The sequence below is a fragment of the Pristis pectinata genome, chromosome 34 (genome assembly GCF_009764475.1).
Source record: "Pristis pectinata isolate sPriPec2 chromosome 34, sPriPec2.1.pri, whole genome shotgun sequence".
NCBI lineage: Eukaryota > Metazoa > Chordata > Chondrichthyes > Rhinopristiformes > Pristidae > Pristis > Pristis pectinata.
Window position 1 is genome coordinate 1,143,936 of NC_067438.1, and position 17,589 is coordinate 1,161,524.

General features: G+C 55.6%; 2 protein-coding genes across 2 annotated transcripts in view; one reads left to right on the forward strand and one right to left on the reverse strand.

The window, feature by feature from the left end:
• Nucleotides 1-464: 464 nt before the first annotated feature.
• Nucleotides 465-16,088, reverse strand: LOC127585794 (uncharacterized). Its single transcript, XM_052043493.1, has 7 exons — nucleotides 16,042-16,088; nucleotides 14,831-14,987; nucleotides 14,170-14,242; nucleotides 11,969-12,867; nucleotides 6,814-6,877; nucleotides 4,228-4,443; nucleotides 465-3,284 (listed from the first exon to the last, which is right to left on the reverse strand). Exons 4-7 carry the CDS (start codon nucleotides 12,852-12,854, stop codon nucleotides 2,162-2,164), a joined length of 2,289 nt encoding a protein of 762 aa, XP_051899453.1. The 5' UTR covers nucleotides 12,855-12,867; nucleotides 14,170-14,242; nucleotides 14,831-14,987; nucleotides 16,042-16,088; the 3' UTR covers nucleotides 465-2,161.
• LOC127585915 (histone-lysine N-methyltransferase EHMT2-like) overlaps nucleotides 15,857-17,589 on the forward strand; it is a 56,682-nt gene continuing 54,949 nt past the window's right edge. The window contains exon 1 of the mRNA XM_052043658.1: nucleotides 15,857-15,888. Within this exon, the coding sequence (XP_051899618.1) occupies nucleotides 15,868-15,888 (21 nt within the window). The 5' untranslated portion in view covers nucleotides 15,857-15,867. The remainder of the gene's footprint in view (nucleotides 15,889-17,589) is intronic.

A 17,589-nucleotide genomic window follows, 5' to 3' on the forward strand; every position in this document is an offset into this window, starting at 1 on the left:
GATCGCTCTGCCAAAGCCGCCTCCAGCAGGGAACACTGCAACTTGGTCACTCAGCAGTGGTTTCTCCGGCCTCATCACTGGAATTGGATCATCCCAGTGCAGGATCGCTCCGGAGAGGCACGCTTGACACCGGAGCACCCCGCACCTTTCACGAGAACTGGACCCGTGACATTGAAACCAGATTCCCTTCACAGTGGACACTGGGTTCCTGTGGAACCGCATCACTCTCTGGCTCCCTTCTCCCCCTGCATGCTACTCTCACGTTACCCCTGTGCTGACGAAGAGTCAGCGACCTGAAACGTTGATTCCGCCTCCCCTCCCACAGCTGCCAGCTGACCGCTCAGAACCACCAATATTGTCCCCATTTCTGGCATCTGCGGTGCTGTGCTGTGGATTCCAAGCCTGAGATCGGCGAGTTCGAGCCCCTCAGACTAAGCAGACGAGTTTTTTCAAACGTCATTTTATTTCGATAGGTTCTAACCTCAAATCGCCCTCGGCTGAGGGTGTTGCGGGGGAGGGGAAGCAGTCGAAATTCAACGCCTTACAAATCTTTTTTAAAACATCAACATTATGTTGAAAGGCTTGGTGGAAAACGCTAGTTACATGTGATGTAGATGGGGCAGGGGCGGGACCAGGTACAGCTCCACCCCGGCAGCTCGGCACCGGAACGGATTGGCGCAGGCATCGTTAGTGTAACATTCCTCCCGGCCGGAGGGAAACCAATTGTGTATCCGGAGAGAACGATCAGGAACTCCACGGTCTGATTCATAGAGACGCGCAGAACTGGAGCAGCTGCGCTGAAGAGTTGTGGGCTATTCTCTCCGGGAAACTGGTGCAGCAAAGTCCCGGGCGTGAGGCTGGGGAGAGTGGGTTTGCTCTTCTGAAAGCACATTTGAGAGGACGGTGGATGGAGATCCCTGAGAGAGCTGCTCCAGGGAGAGGCGAGAATCCGGGATTGCTCCCCTCGGAGAGAGCAGGATGGGAGGAGATGGGGGTCGGGTGAACGGTATCAGGGCGGGGTGAGACGGGGTGAACAGAGGGAAGGTGTTCCCACTGGCGGACGGTTCACGGACCAGGGGCACAGATTTAAGGTGGAGGATAGGGAGGGGGAACCTTCTCTCTTACAGGGGTAACGTTAGAGTAGGATGCAGGGGGAGGGTGGTAACAGAAACATCAGGGTCTTCCAACGGGAATTTGATCGACGGGAAAGGAGTGATGGGGGTTGAAGGGATTGTTCTATCGGGAATCGGCGAGGATTGACTGGGGCAAAATAACTCCATGGTAAACTGGTCCGGGTGATCAGACACGGTGCGATGAGGGCAGAGTGTTGGAAATGGTCACTCGTGGTCTGACAGGGGAGGTGGAAGCGGATTTGATTGGAACACGCTGGAGTGAAGCCGATAATTGCTGGAAGAGGGGCTCTGGGGAGTGGGACTGACTCAGTACCCCCACAAAGATGGGCTGAGCGGCCTCATCCTGTGTTATAATCCAGAATCCTGTGATGTAGTGTGTCTCGATATGGGCGGAGAAACCGAGTTGTCGTCTTGGAGGGCGGGGGGTGGGGTCTAGGAACGGAGATGAGGAGGATTCGGGGGGGGGGGACGGCTAAGGAGGAGGACTTCGGGGGAGAGGGCTCGGTGGGAGAGGAGAAGGAGGAGGGCCTGAAGAGGGGGAGCAACGGGATCAAGGGGGGAGGTGGAGGGAGGCAGGTAGAGGGAGGAGGAGGAGGGGAGGGCGGATCGAGGTGCCGGGGGAGGGGAGGGGAGGGGGCAGAAGAGAAGGGGCGGGGGGGGGAATTGGAGAAGACAAAAGGAGGGGCCGTGGGAGAGAGGAGGGGCGGCCTGGAGTGCGCGGAGACAGGGGAGAAGGGGATCGGGGGAGGGGAGGAGGAGGGGGATCGGGGGGAGGAGGAATGGGAGGGATCGATGGGGAGGGGACGGTTGAGGGGGCGGGGACGATCGAAGGGGGAGGAGTCGGAGAAGGTTGGGGGGGTGGGGGTGGGAGGAGCCGGGGGAACCCGCTGGGGGATGCAAAAGATGCACCATTCCGTCACTGCTGTGTCTCACTCGGTAGGGTTGCGGCTACAGTCCGGGGCGCTCCCCGGGCGGGCGAGCGAGGCTGACCCCCCCCCTCCCCTTCAGCCCCGCTCGCCCACCCTGCCCTAGGGCACCACCACCTTGATCTCGGCCAGGCGGCTGTCAGTAGAGTTGCTGGTGGTGGTCTTGCCGTGCTGGTCCCGCAGGTGGACGCGCAGCGTGTTGTAGTGGGTGAAGCGCATGTCGCAGTAGTTGCAGCAGTGGGGCGAGTCGCCGTTGTGCACGTTCATGTGGTCCTTGAGCGAGCGCTTCTGGGTGAAGGTGCGGCCGCACACGGCGCAGCAGTAGGGCTTGAAGCCGGTGTGGACGTTGATGTGCTGCGCCAGCCGCGCGTTCTTCTTGAAGACCTTGCCGCAGAGCAGGCACATGTAGAGCCGGTGGGTCACCATGTGCGCCGCCAGGTGCTCCCGCTGCTCGAAGGCGGCCGCGCACTCGGAGCAGCGGGCGGGCTCGGCCTCGGGGCCGGGTCCGGGGGGCGGCGCCGGCTCCTCGGGGCCCCGCTGCAGCCCCTCGCTGATCGAGCTCTCGTAGTCCTCGTCCGGGAGGTCGTCGGTGGCCCCGGCGGAGGCCTCGTCCTCGGGTCTTGCCCCTCCCCCGGCCCCGACCGGCCCCACCGTGGAGTGGATGCGCGGGTCGGGCTCGGAGGGAGTGGCCGGCGGCGGGGTTTGGAGACCCCCCGGCCGGACCTCCTCCTCCTGCTTCACCGCGCCCTCGGGCCCCGGCCACGCCTCGGGCGCCCGGCCCGACGAGGAGGCGATCTGCGGGGTGGCGGGGCGCCCGTCGCCCTCCTCGGTGAGCAGCGAGGCCACGCAGGGTGACAGTGACTGCCGGCATTTCTCCACCACATGCTCCATCTGCAGGCAGCTGGCGGCCGCCAGGTAGTCCACGATGTCCCGGAACGGGAACTCCAGCGCGCCGGTGTAGCAGGAGAGCAGCAGCCGCAGCACCACCTCGGCGCCGGCCATCGGGCACACCTGAACCTCCCGCGACGGGTCCATGTGGAAGCGGTCCCGCAGGAAGGGCGAGCAGGCGGCCAGCACCACCCGGTGCCCCGGGAACCGCAGGCCGCCCACCACGATGGTCACGTCGCAGAACCACTCCTCCATCCGCAGCTGGTTCATCCGCCGCAGGGTCGAGCCTTCGTGCTCGGGGAACTGGAAACGCAGCAGCTTCGCGCTGGCCATCGCCCTGGGCAGGGAGACGGACGGGGTTAAAGGCGCAGGCTTCCTCCTCGCCGGGCACCCGGAGAGGGGCGCTGTCCCTTTAAGATACCGCCATTAAAGGTGCAGCCCTCCCCCCCCCCCGTACCCACAGATGCACGCTGTCCCTTTAAGACTCCGTGTCTTAAAGGCGCAGCCCTCCCCACCTAACTCTCACAGTCGCGCGCCATCCCTTTAAGACTCCAGCTCTTAAAGGTGCAGCCCACCCCAACCATCAGGTAGCCATAAATACACGCTGTCCCTTTAAGACTCCGTGTCTTAAAGGCGCAGCCCTCCCCACCGAATTCTCAGTAGGGCGCCATCCCTTTAAGGCACCAGCTCTTAAAGGTGCAGCCGTCCTCCTTACCCACCGAGTACCCATAAATACACGCTGTCCCTTTAAGACTCCGGGTCTTAAAGGCGCAGAACCCAGCGAGGGGAGCTATTAGATTCCCGCTGTTAGAAGCGCAGCCCTCCTCACCCACCGAACACGCGCAGCGGAGCACCATCCCTTTAAGACAGGTCTTAAAGGGACAGCGTGTATTTATGGCTACCTGATGGTTGGGTTGGGCTGCACCTTTAAAGGTGCAGGCTTAGTCCCCTTTACCAGCACCCTCACAGGGATGCTGTGCCTTTAATATTCCTGCTCTTAAAGGCGCAGTTCTCCTTCCCTCCCCTAACACTGAAGAGGGGCACCATCCCTTTAAGACTCCAGCTGTAAAACGGCCAGACGCCCAATTCCCCCCCCCCCAATCCGCGGTGAGGTCGCTGCCCCTTTAAGGGGAGCGTTTAAAGAGACAGGCCGCGAATCCCGGCGGGTCGGCGGGGCCAGAGGCGGTCGCCCCGCGTCCGGGGGACGGGGGAAGGAGTCCTGGTGCCCGGCTCCGGTTTCCGGAGCTCTCCGCTCACCCCGTGCCGCCGCCGACACTCACCGGGCGGCGGATCCGCGGCTCCGAGTTGCGGCGGCGGCGGAACGCTGAGGCAGCGAGCGGCGGGTGGCCGAGCGAAACCCTGATCGCGCAACTCCCGGAGGCGGCGGATAGGAGGGCCGAGCAGCTATGATTCCGGAGTTCCCAGAAACAAGGCGTTCACACCGCCCGATCCATCTCACCATAGATACCTTCGCTTTGTTCCCGTACCAACGAACCCTTCATCCCACGATACTACGTACATTAGTTTATTATTATCACATGTACCGAGATACAGCGCAAAACTTGTCTTGCGTACCGTTAATGCAGATCAATTCATTATACAATATATTGAGATAGTACAAGGGAAAACAATACAAAATGCGGAGTAAAGTGTAATAGTTATAGAGAAAGTTCAGTGCAGGCAGACGATAAAGTGCAAGGTCATAACGAGGTAGATTATGAAGTCAACAGTCCATCTCATCGTACTAAGGGACCATTCAGTAGTTTTATAACGTAGAAGCTGTCCTTGAGTCTGGTGGTACGTGCTTTCAGGCTTTTGTATCTTCTGCCCGATGGGAGGGGGGAGGGAAGAAGAGAGAATATCCAGGGTGGGTGGGGTCTTTGATTATGTTGGCTGCTTTACTGAAGCAGCGGGAAGTGTAGACAGAGTCCACGGAGTGAAGGCTGGTTTCCGTGATGTGCTGAGCAGTTACTTGCAGTCATGGGCAGTGCAGTTGCTGCACCAAGCCGTGATGCATCTGGATATGATGGTTTCCATGGTGCATCAATGAAAATTGGTTTGGGTTTAAAGGCGTTATGCTGAATTTCTTCAGCCTCCTGAGGAAGTAGAGGCACTGGTGAACTTTCTTGGCCATGGCATCGACGTGGTTGGACCAGGACAGGCTATTGGTGACGTTCACTCCTACCTGATGCTTTGGAATTCAGGGTATTTCAGAGGCGAGATTGTTGGTTGTACTTTTCTAACAAAAAAATGAGCCAGGTATATTTTTGAAAGTTTGGGAGATTGAGGGCTGGTACAGAAGAGCAGGTCTGTATGGCTGAGTGTAGTCACTATTACTAAGGACAAGGTGCTTGGGAAACTGATAGGTCTGAAGGTGGATAAGTCACCTGGACTGGATGGACTTCACCCCAGTGTTCTGAAAGAGGTAGCTGAAGAGGTTGTGGAGGCATTTGTAGTGATCTTTCAACAATCACTGGAGTCAGGAATGGTTCCAGAGGACTGGAAAATCACAAGTGTCACTCCACTCTTTAAGAAGGGAGGGAGGCAAAAGACGGGAACTTATGGACCAGTTAGCCTGACTTCAGTGGTTGGTAACATGTTACCAACCATTATTAAGGATGAGGTTTTGGGGTACTTGGAAGCTGATAAAATAGGCTGAAGGAGAGATCTTGCCTGACAAATCTGTTGGAATTCTTTGAGGAAGTAACAGGCAGGACAGACAAAAGAGAGTCCATGGATGTAGTTTACTTGGATTTTCAGAAGATAGGAGCCCATGGTATTACAGGAAAGGTACCAGCGTGGACAGAAGATTGGCTGACTGGCAGAAGGCAAAGAGTGGGGATAAAGGGGGCCTTTTCTGGTTGGCTGCCGGTAACTAGTGGTGTTCCGCAGGCGTCGGTCTTGGGTCTGCTACTTTTCACGTTATATGTTAATGATCTGGATAACATAATTCAGGGCTTTGTGGCCAAGTTTGCAAATGATACAAAGATAGGTGGAGGGCCAGGTAGTGTTGAGGAAGCAGGGAGTCTGCAGAAGGACTTGGACAGGTTGGGGGAATGGGCAAAGAAGTGGCAGATGGATACAGCGTAGGGAAGTGTACGGTCATGCACTTTGGTAGAAGGAGTAAAGGTGTGGACTGGTGGGCAGACTTAGGGGAACAGGTAGCCTACTCCTGCTCCCATCTCCTTTTGTGTGTCCAATGTTGGCACCGAGTCCTGGAGCAGAGACACGCCGGAGCATTAACTGCTTGGGTCGTGGCCACTGGGATCCCTGGTGTCAATGCTGTCATGCTAAGGCTTTTTCTAAAATTACTTCCTGGGATCTGGGTGATGTTGCTGTGGCCTGCGTTTATTTTTCAAGCCTAATTGCCCGTTTTCAAAGGTAGGTTGAGTTCACTTGTGCTGTGCTGTTGGAGTGACAGGGGCGAGAAACTGAGCTGCATCTTGTCGGCGGTACACACTGCAGCCACTGTGCCGCAGGTGTGTCGGGAGGGAGTATTTGGGGTGGTAGATGGAGTGCTGGTGAAGTGGGCTGCCTTGTCCTGGATGGTGTCGAGCTGCTTGAGAGTTGTTGGAGCGGCCCTCACCCAGGCAAGTGGGGAGTGTTCCCTCACACCCCTGACTTGTGCCTTGTGAATGGTGGAACGGCCGTGGGGTGTCAGCGGGTGAGTCACTCACCACAAGTACGATCCCCACCCTCTGACCCGCTCTTGTAGCCACGGTATCTGTGCGGCTGGTCCAGTTGAGTTTCCAATTGAGTTGTGGATGGTGTGGGGGACACAACAACGATGTACCATGGCTAGGTGTTGGACTCTCATGTGGGCGGTCATTGCTGGGCACTTCTGTAACTCAAATGTCACTTGTTACTTATCAGCCACTGCCTGAATGTTGTCTCGATCTTGCTGCCTGAGGGCATGGACTGCCTCGCTCGCTGAGGAGGATGGAATTGAACACTGTGTAATCATCAGTGAAGACACTGCTTCTGATCTTGTGATGGAAGGATGAAGATTGTTAGGCCCAGGACCATGCCCTGAGGAACTCCTGCAGCAAGAGGTGACCAGAGACCAGTGCACCAGCTCAAGCCTAGCCCCACCTCTGGACACCCGTGGATGTCACCATTGCAGCATTCTGGTTTGTTCTTTCTCTTCTGGTTTTGTCAGTCCCAAGTTACACTTCCAGACACGCCTCGTGCAGCCAGCACCACCACGGGTCATTCAGTCATTCCGGTCCCCTCTCACAGAGCTTCCCTTTCATTGTCTCAGCCCGTTCCCGCCCTCCTCCCCCCCCCCCCCCCCCCCCCAACAACTCGCTTCATCTTTAGTTCAAAGTTCCAGTTCTGACTGAGCTGGAACATTAACCGTTTCTGTCTTTGCTGGTGCCGCCCGAGCTGCTGAACATTTCCCCATTCTTATGTTTCTATGTTTAACTGGCCCCTTCTAACTGTGTACTGTAGCAACAATTACAGGACGACACCAAACTAACACTGACCTCGAGGCAGGTGGAAAGAGTCGGGACCAGTGACTGAGAGTTCAGTCATAGAGGCAGCTATTAAGGAACGACTTGGGGGGGGGCGGTGGAGGGGGGTGGAGAGGTGGGGGTGGTTGAGGCGGGTTGGTGAAGAGGTGGGGGGTGGTGGAGAGGTAGGGGCTGGTGGGGGAGTGATGGAGGTGGTGGGGAGGTGGAGAGATAGGTGGGGGTGTGGTGGAGGTGGGCAAGTGGTGGGGGAGTGATGGGGGTGGTGGGGGGTGGAGAGGTAGGTGGGGGAGTGGTGGGGGGGTGGTGAAGTTGAGTGAGGGGATTTCAGAACTGCAGCCTTTCCGTCAACCATGCGTGAAGCCCACACCATTGTGCCGCACTCATCCGTACACAGAGCCTGCTTTAGGCAAGTATCCTCCATTCGTTCATTACATTGAATCCAAGAAGGTGTTTGACACATTCCTTCTGGGGAAGGAACTCCCCAGCCTAACCCCCACACACGCCCCCCCCCCCCCCCACCGCAACACTCTCTCTCGAGCCCTGGCTCTTCAAGGACTGATTAAATATACAGTCACAGAGCAATACAGCAGGGATACAGGCCCTTCGGCCCAACCAGTCCATGCTGACCATGGTACCCACCCAGCTAGTCCCAATTTCCTGCATTCGGCCCATATCCCTCAAGCCCCGCCCCTCTATGTACCTATCCAAGTGCCTCTTAAATGATACTATTGTACCTGCCTCACCCACTTCCTCTGGCAGCTCGTTCCATATACTCACCACCCTGTGTGTGGAAAAACTTACCCCTCAGGTCCCTTTTAAATCTTTCCCCTCCCACCCTAAACCTGTGTCCCCTAGTTTTGGACTAGGGGACTACCCTGGGGAAAAGACTTGCCATCAAATACGATGGAGGTTTCTGTCTATCTCATCCTCTTGTGCATTGAGTTTCAGAACCTTCAAACAGTTTATGTCCCCTTTGATCCTTCTAAATCTACACTTTACTGTAAATCTCTCGCCCCTGGCCTTTGCTTTCTCTGCTGATGGAACATGGGCCCTTCTCTCATCCTTGTGCACACCTCAGTTTCTCCAATCTGTCCTCCTGGCTGGAATCATCCAGCCCTGGCAACGTCCATGAATTTCCTCGGCTCCTGCATCAGTGCAATCACCTTCTGTACTCTGGTGACCATGCACATTAATGCAAGCAAATTTTGTTCAGTTGTATTTTAAGAAAAATATTAAGCACCTTGACTTAAGGCTACAGGCATATCACCTTATTGTCTGCCTGCATTTTCTCTGTATTTGTAACACTAATATTGCTTTTCCCTTGTACTACCTTGATGTACTGATGTGGGGAAATGATCTGTACAGAAGGCATGCAAAACAAAGTTTTTCACTGTACCTCAGCACACGTTACAATAATAAATCAATTTACCAAAAAGTGTCTGCAGTGCTGCAGCTGTGGTCTGACGTGCTAGGTACAGCTCCAGCATAACCTCCCAGCTGTTAGATTCACCGCCTTGCTATTAAAGGAACGCTTTTGTCTCACCCGTACTGATTTTGATGGAAACGGAATGTGGAGTATTGGTCGTGAGTTCTATCTGCTGTAGCAGCATTGGGAGTATCTCTGCCCCTCTCCGCAGTCCCACCTGGTACATGGACCATGGATTGTGAATGGTGTTGCTGTGTAGAATTCAAGGGTGTAGGAACCAGAGAAGGCACAGCTATTTCAAACAGCTCGGGGGTTATTCCCATGAGGGGAGATAAAACACAGAACAGGACAGCACAGAACAGGCCCTTCAGCTCACAATGTTGTGCCAACATAGCTAATCCCTCCTCCCTACAGAATGCCCATAGCCCTCCATTTTCCTCTCATTCATGTGCCCATCCAAGTCCCCTTAAAAGCCCCCAATGAATTTGCCTGCACCATCCTATCAGGCAACACATTCCAGGCATCCACCACTCTGAGTAAAAAAACTTACCCCTCACATCTCTTCTGAACCTACCCTCTCTCACCTCAAATGCATGTCCTCTGGTATTGGATCGCTCAGTGATGGGGAAAAAATATTGCTTGTCCACCTTATTTCTGCCCCTCAATTTTATACACTTCCAACAGATCACCCCTCAGCCTCTGCTGCTCCAGAGAAAAGAGCCCAAGTTTGTCCAGCCTCTCCTGATAGCACATGCCCTCTAATCCAGGCTGTATCCTAGTAAACCTCCTCTGCACCCTCTCTAAAGCCTCAACATCCTTCCTGTAGAGAGGTGACCAGAATTGTACACAATGCTCTAAATGCAGCCTAACCAGAGTTCTATAGAGATGCATCATAACTTCCTGACTCTTGTACTCAATACCTCAATTAATGAGAGCAAGCATTCCATAAGCCTTCTTAGCCACCTTGTCCACCTGCATAGCCGCTCTCAGTGATGGTTGTGACTCCTTCCTCTGGAACAAAACACCATAGCCTGAGAGAAAGCTTTAATACGTGTCTATATTATTTTTTCTTTCTGAACACGCAGGAAGCCATTCGGCCCATTGAGTTCATGTCGGCTCCCAGAGCGATCCTGCCAGTCCCATTTCCCCACTTATTTCTTTACAACCTATTCAACCACCGTTTCCTTTGCCATCTACCCATCCTGCGGGTACCCTGCGGCGGCCAATTAACCCGTCTTTGGGATGTGGGGAGTGGGGAACTGGAGCACCTGCGGTCAGAGAGACAAACCCCACACAGGCGGCGCCGGAGGTCAGGATCGAGCCCGGGTCGCTGGAGGTGTGAGGCAGCAGAACTACCTGCAGAGAAAACCCTCCCAATTGTAGGCGAGGTCAGAATTAGAGGCCGCTGATATGGGGCACTAATTCATCGCCTGGGGACTGCGGGAGACGCCCTCTCCCTCGGGGGAGCGGGGAATAGTGGGTGGACGCCAGGAATTTCCACATGGGATAGAGGGGCCGAATGCTTCATTTCCATAGTGTGGACGTCCGGGCTCCCAGTCCATGGCAGAGCCCCCGCCAGTCGGCGGGGCCCCGTCCAAGGTGACGAACATTAGCGACACTCACGACACCTTACAAAATGTAAATATTGTTCAGGAAAAATAACTGTTGGTTAAACACTGTAATACTAAAAAAAAAGCAATTAAAAACATTGAACCTGATAAAAAAAATAACAGTAGGTACGCTCCTCCCAGCTGCCGAGGCCCCATTCAGCGGTGAGGAGACATTCAGCGCGCTTGGAGCTGATTTACCCGGACACCGCACCCCTGTCCCGGGCTGGGATGTCGGGGAAGCTTCCGCCACTAGCAGCGCTGCGGCTGGGGCGTCCGTGGGGACGCTCGGCCTCAGTGAATCCGCCCAGACATCAGGATGGAAGGGTCTGCACCTGGAGTTGGCAACACTCGCTCCAGGAACACGATGGGCCGATTGGTTTACGTGCTAGCCGGGGGAGGCTGGAGGTGCCAGCGGGGTGGTCTCAGAGGGAGTTACCCACAGATGAGGCAGGAGTCACACCAGAAAGGAGTTACAAGGTACGAGGATGTTGCCAGGACTCGAGGGAGAAGTTGGGCAGGTAAGGACTTTATTCCCTGGAAGGGCAGGACCTACAAGGGGTGACCTTATAGAGTTATATAAAACCACGAGGGGCATCGACAGGGTGAATGCACACAGTTTTCCCCCAAGGTGGGGGAATCAAGAACCAGAAGGCACAGGTTTAAGGTAAGAGATTTAATAGGAAGCTGAGGGGCAACTTTTTCCACACAGAGGGTGGTGAGTACATGGAACGAGCCGCCAGAGGAAGTGGGTGAGACAGGTACATCAACAACATTTCAACGACATTTGGACAGGTGCATGGATAGGAAGGGCTTAGGGGTAATGGGACTCTTTCAGATGGGCATCTGAGTCGGCACGGACCAGTTGGGCCGAAGGGCCTGTTTCCGTGCTGAATGGCTCCACGTGCAAGGGGGACGGACACCTGACTGACCAACAGGTTCTGTCCCCACCACCGTTAGACGGGCCTCTCTCCCAACCATCTCCAGAGAAGATCATCGCCTCCAGCTTTGGGCGGGATCGGAACTCAGGGCCAGTAACGCCAGAGCTGCGCCAACCCCGGGGTTCCGGAGGAGGCAACTCACAGAGGGACAGGTGAGAAAAATTACACCGAAATTCAACCACAGATAAACCAGCGGCGACATTCCCTGAAACGCTCAACAACCGACGATCACACCCAGATGTCTCAGCGACACAAGAGACTGCAGATGCGGGAACCTGGAGTCCTGGGGAACTCAGCGGGAACTGGACAGTCGGCGCTTCGGGTCGACACCCTTCACCTAGCGGTTTGTTGCACCAGACGCCCTCCTGCTTTTGCACGGATTTCACACAGTTGACGGGTGCACAGATCCACACATCGACCCGTGCACACTTGGTGTCTCTCCCAATGCGAACAGTGCCCCGTTGGCGCGCACACACTCCAAAAAGTTCCAGGCAAGTCAGCCTGTCCTCTGGCTAGCACAGAGGCGATGGGGCGAACAGCCGGGCGTTGGAGGGAGGGAGGAGCTGCCTAGCATGGGCCAGGCGGCTGGAGGCGGGCGAGCTGGGTGTTGTCGGCCGAGGTCTTGCTGTGCTGCTCCTTCAGGTGCCGGCGCAGCGCCGGCTTGTGCGCGAAGCTGGCGCGGCAGTACAGGCAGCGGTGCGGCCGCTCGCCGCTGTGAAGGTTCATGTGGTCCTTAAGCGAGCGGTTCTGCGTGAAGGTCTTGCCGCAGGTCGGGCACCGGTAGGGTTTGACGCCGGTGTGGACGTGGCCGTGCCGCGCCAGGTTCACCCGCTGGCTGAAGGTCTTGGCGCAGCGCGGGCACCCGAACAGCTTGTGCCCCCTCAGCTGCTCGGGCCGGGCCTCCAGCACCCCCTCGCTGGCCGAGCTCTCCCCCTCCTGCTCCCCCTCCCCCGACGGCTCTGAGTCTGGCTCGATTACCACGTACAGCCCGCTGCCCTCCGGCGCCTCGGGCTTGGCCGCCCAGGCGCGGGGTTCCCCCGGTCCGGGGCCGCCGCCCTCCACGATCTCGATGCGGGGGTCGACGTAGCGGGACAGGGCCCGGCGGCACTCCTGCACGACGTGCTCCATCTGCAGGTGGCTGGCGGCCGTTAGGTAGTTGATCACGTCGGTGAAGGGAAAGTGGAGCGCGCCGGTGTAGCAGCAGAGCAGGAGGCGGGACACCGGTTCCGGCCGCTCGCCCAGCGCCACCCGCACCTCCCGCGACGGGTTGAGCAGGAACTGGTCCCGCAGGAAGGGCGAGCAGGCGGCCAGCACCACCCGGTGCCCCGGGAACCGCAGCCGCTCCGCCACGATGGTCACGTCGCAGAAGCGCTCCTCCAGCCGCAGCTGGTTCATCCGCCGCAGGGCCCGGGAGTCGTGCTGGGCGAACTGGAAGTGCAGCACCTCGGCGGAGCCCATCCCCTTCCTCCGGCTGCCGGGGGGGCGGGGGGGGGGGGGGCGGGTGGAGAAAACACAGCGTCACATCACGGGGAGCCACCGGACCTCACGGTGTGTGAAACCGACACAGAGAACAGCACCGGACGGGCCATTCGGCCCACGATGTTCTGCCGAGCTTGATGCCATTTTATACTCAATATTCCTCCCCCCCCCCGTGTCCCATCCATATCCCTCCATCCCCTCCATATTCATGTGTCTAAAAGCCTCTTAAACTCCACCAAGCTGCCTGCCTCCACTACTACCCCGGTAACCCGTTCCAGGCACCCACCACTCTCTGCGTAAAAAACTTGCCCCTCACGTCGCCTTTAAACTTTCCCCCCTCTAACCTTAAAAGCATGTCCTCTGGTGTTTGACATTCCTACCCTGGGGAACAGATTCTGACTGTCTGCCCTATCGGTGCCTCTCATCCTCTATCAGGTCTCCCCTCAGCCTCCGACGCTCCAGGGAGAACAACCCAAGTTTGTCCAACCTCTCCCTTTTAGCACCCTGGTGAACCTCCTCTGCACCCTCTCCACATCCTTCCTGTACCGGGGCGACCAGAACTGCACACAGCACTCCAAGCGTGGTCTGCCTGAAATTTTATACAGCGACAGCATGACTTCCCCGCTCTTAAACTCAACACCCCGACCAATGAAGTCGAGCATGCCATACGCCTTGCGGAGGATAGAGGATTCCCACAATCCGGCAAAATCGGGTGTGGTGCCGGTCTAGAGGATTTTCCCGTAAATTCACATATTTTTAATAGACGTTACACAGAGTTATAATAAAATTCCCAATGAACCCGGTGAGGTTAAAGGGACTGCGGGAAACCACCCGGTGAGCTAGATGCCGAACCATTGGGATTTTTTCACATGCTCATGGCGGATTATCGGAGCTTTACTGAACTCAGCGGGTACGGAGGGAGAGTCTGGAAATCTCTTCCCACTTTTGATGAAGGGACATCGAATTGAAGCCAATTAGGTTTCTGTCTCCACAAGCGCTGCCCGACTCGCTGTGTGTTTTCAGAGGATTAGAGATGGATCAGGCAGTTAGACAGGTGTGTGTGTGTGTGATGGTGGTGCGAGAGAGGGAGTGTGTGTGTAAAACCGTGTGGGTGGTTGTCAGTGTTGTGTCTGTGACGGTATGTGTGAGTGACTGTGTGTGTGGGAGACAGAGAGGGTGCGTACCTGTGTGACAATGTGGGTGTGCGTGTGCGCCTGTGAGAGAGGGCGTGTTTGGTGCGGTTGGGGCTGGGCCAGAGGTGCCGTGTGTGTCTGTGTGAATGAGAGATACCCACCCGTCACTGGTTTCCACGGAGCTGGCACCGCTGGAGAGCTCAGTCCGATCTCCGGCCACCCGGAGGAGTTGTTCTGCAAACAAGAAACACCTGCATTTACATAGTGCCTTCCCCAGGACCGTCCACTGCCACCGAGGCAGGTGCTCACTGCTGCTCTAACGTCCTTTCTTGCGACAGTGCGGCGCTCCTTCAGTACCGTCCCTCCCCATGCGGCGCTCCTTCAGTGCCGACCTCCCCCCGTGCGGCTCCCTCAGTGTGACAATCCTTCAGTAGTGCTCCTCCAAAAGTTGCTCACTCGGCCATGCCCCTCCCTGCGCGGTGCTCCCTCAGCATTGCTCCTGCGCTGGCGATCCCTCAGCATCATCTGTCCGTTAAAGTGGCGCTCCCTCGGTACTCCCCCTCCCAAAGCGTGGCGATCCCTCAGCCTCCGCATATTGTGGCAATCCTGCCTCTCCGATAGTGCACACCCTTATCGCAGGGCACCGATCCCTCACTACTGCCCCCAAGAATGTGGCGATCCCTCTGCGGCGCTCCCTCTGCACCGCGCCTCCCTCAGCTCGACCTCCCACATCTGTCCCTCCCATAGTCCGGCGCTCCCTCAGCCAGAATTTTTCTGTTTCTGGACCGGGTCTACACCCTTCTATCCCAGAGGAACACCCACCAGCGGCTCAGTGAGTCAGGCTGAAGACACGGAGCTTCCACTCAATTGCTCTCAGCTTTCGTATCTGGGACATGCAGGGACGTGGCTCGAACTGTCCGGAATACAAGTGCAGCACGGCCGCGGGATTCCACCTGATGTATTCACATGGCTCGGAAAACTGTGAGGAATAAACGTTGGAAATACAGTACATGAATGAAGGGATTCTTCCAAGGAGATAGAGGGGGTACACCAGGGTGAGGCATGTTTCACCTGTACAAACCCTGATCAGGTTACAGCTGCGTACAATTCTAGTCACTGCACTTCAGGACGGAGGTGAGGGCCCAGAAGTAAGGGGGAGGGGGAGGGGGTGGGGAAAGAGATTTGCTGGAACGGTTCCAGCTACGAGAGACCTCAGCCCCCGGGGGAGCGGAGAGACTGGGGAAACCGAGGCTGTTTGCCCGTGGAGAGAGAAAGTAGGGTGGAGGAGGAGAGGATTATGACAGGTTTAGACGGGGTGAAGAGGGGGCTCCTCTTCCCATTAGCGGACAGATTTAAATTTTGGGGTAAAAGTTCCAAGGGATTGCGAGGAAACGCTTTTATTCTCGTGCAGAGTTGCCGGAAATTGATTCAACCACGGTCTTTCACATTGGATCGGCGCTGGAGAGAAAGTGTTTTACAAGTCTACGGGGAAACAGCTCTTGAAGGAGCTAGGACACAGTTGACGGGCAGAGTGGTCTCCGATGTTAAATAACCCTATAAAATATGGTTAAAAAAACTTGGTTTAAATCATAACAGCAAAGGAAGAGGTGTTGTGAAGTGCCGGCACGCAGTGATAGCGCGCCCGTGAGGTACGAGGGGTTAAAATCGCGACCCGGGGCAGGAGGGAGAGGTCCGGGGCAGGAGGGAGAGGTCGGTAGGAGGGAGGGTGGGTGGGAAGGATACAAAATGCTTTGGGGACGCTGCCCCTTTAAGAGGCTCACCGCCCCTTTGGGCCCCGCCCCCTCCGTTCGCCTGGCCCCGCCTACGCTCCTACGCGCTGACGTCACGGGCTGGGAGCCATGGCTTCCCTGGATGCTGAGGTGAGAGAGCGGCTGAGGGGATGCCTTCCACCTTGGCCGTCACAGAAACCCCGCCCGTTCCCGCTCCCTGCCGCTCTTTCGGGCCGCCCCGCTCCCCATCGCGCCGCCCGATGCCCCTTGGCCGGGAGTCGCGGCCCCGTTTTCCCCCCCCACCTTCGGCCCCGAGTCGGCTCCGAGCGAACGGCGGCCATGGGTCTGGCGCTTTGTGAAGCTAAAGGGGGCGGAGCCGAGTGATTGACGGGTGGCACCCCAAACCCTGGGTAGTTCATTTGTCCCCTCCCTCGCACCCCCTCCCCTCCCCTCCCTTCCCTTCCCCCGTTGGAGCCATGTCGTATCCAGGGTTAGGATTGTGCCAGCGGTTACAAGGGTAACCCTTGCAGCGCGTCAGCTTACCTTCCCGTTTTCCTTCAGGAACATACAACGTGCAGGGTTAGGAGGGAGGGCTCGCTGTGCAGGGCTCCCAACTGCCGGAACCCCGGAGAAGGAGTAGCGCATTAGTTATATTCTGTTTTCCATTGTAGGGTGTATGCTATTCGGGGTTAGGGGTGGGTTGATTGTCCGGGAAGACTGACTGTGGTACCCTGGGTAGAGCATGAGTGTACTCCTGTTTCTCAGTTTAAAACATGCATTATGCAGGATTGGGCATGAACTGACTGGCATTGGAACCCCGACTCCGGCGAATCACCTTACTAGTTCCCGTTGGGTGGCATGAAATATACAGAGTACCGGGTGAGGGATGGTCCTGGAATGAACGTGGAACCCTGTATCGTGTGTAGTGCACAAGTTTCCTCTGAATTCACTTTGAACACATGTTATACATGGTTAGGGGTGCGAGGCCGCCCCTTTATTGTGACTGGAACCTTTTTTTGATGTTTGACAACAACTTGTAGCTTTATAACATGGTAATTTAAAAATCCTGGAATTACATTAAATTACTATGATGGCTCAGCTTTATGTGGTGCACAAAAGATGTGTATTAATCATTTTAAAACCATTCGCAGAAATTTAAAAAATACAGAAATAACGAATCCTGTTAATTATCAAACATAAGAACATGCATACATGCGAATGAGGAGCAAGCATAGGCCCCTTAGACCTGCTCCTCCATTCAATAAAATCATGACTGATCTGACTGTAACCTCAACTCTACAGTCTCATTGTTGTTGACTTTTGTCCCCCTTGATTATTAAGAATATATCTACTTCTGCCTTAAAAATATTGTAAAACTCTGTTTTGAGGAACAGAGTTCCAAAGACTGACAACCCTTGAGAATAGAAATTGGTTTCACTTCTGTCTTAAATGGGTGGATCTGAATTTTTATAAAGTGTCCCCCAGTTCCAGATTCTCCTACAAGAGGAAACATCCTCTCCATATTTCTTGTTGAGACATTTCAGGGTCTGATATCTTTCAATTGATGCCTATCATTCTTATAATCTCCAGCAAATAAAAGCCTAGTCTGTCCCAACTTTCCCTTATAAGACAACTTGTATTAGTGTAGTAAATTTATCTGAACTACTTCTACAGCATTAAGTAGGGTGGCCAATACTGTACACAGTACTCCAGATGTGACCACCCTAATTTTCTATTAAATTCACCTAACAAGAAATGATAACTTTTATTTTTCTGAGTAAGATTGGCACTTTCATATTTTCCCATGTTATACTCCATTTGCCAGATCTCTGCCTCCTTACTTGTCTTGTC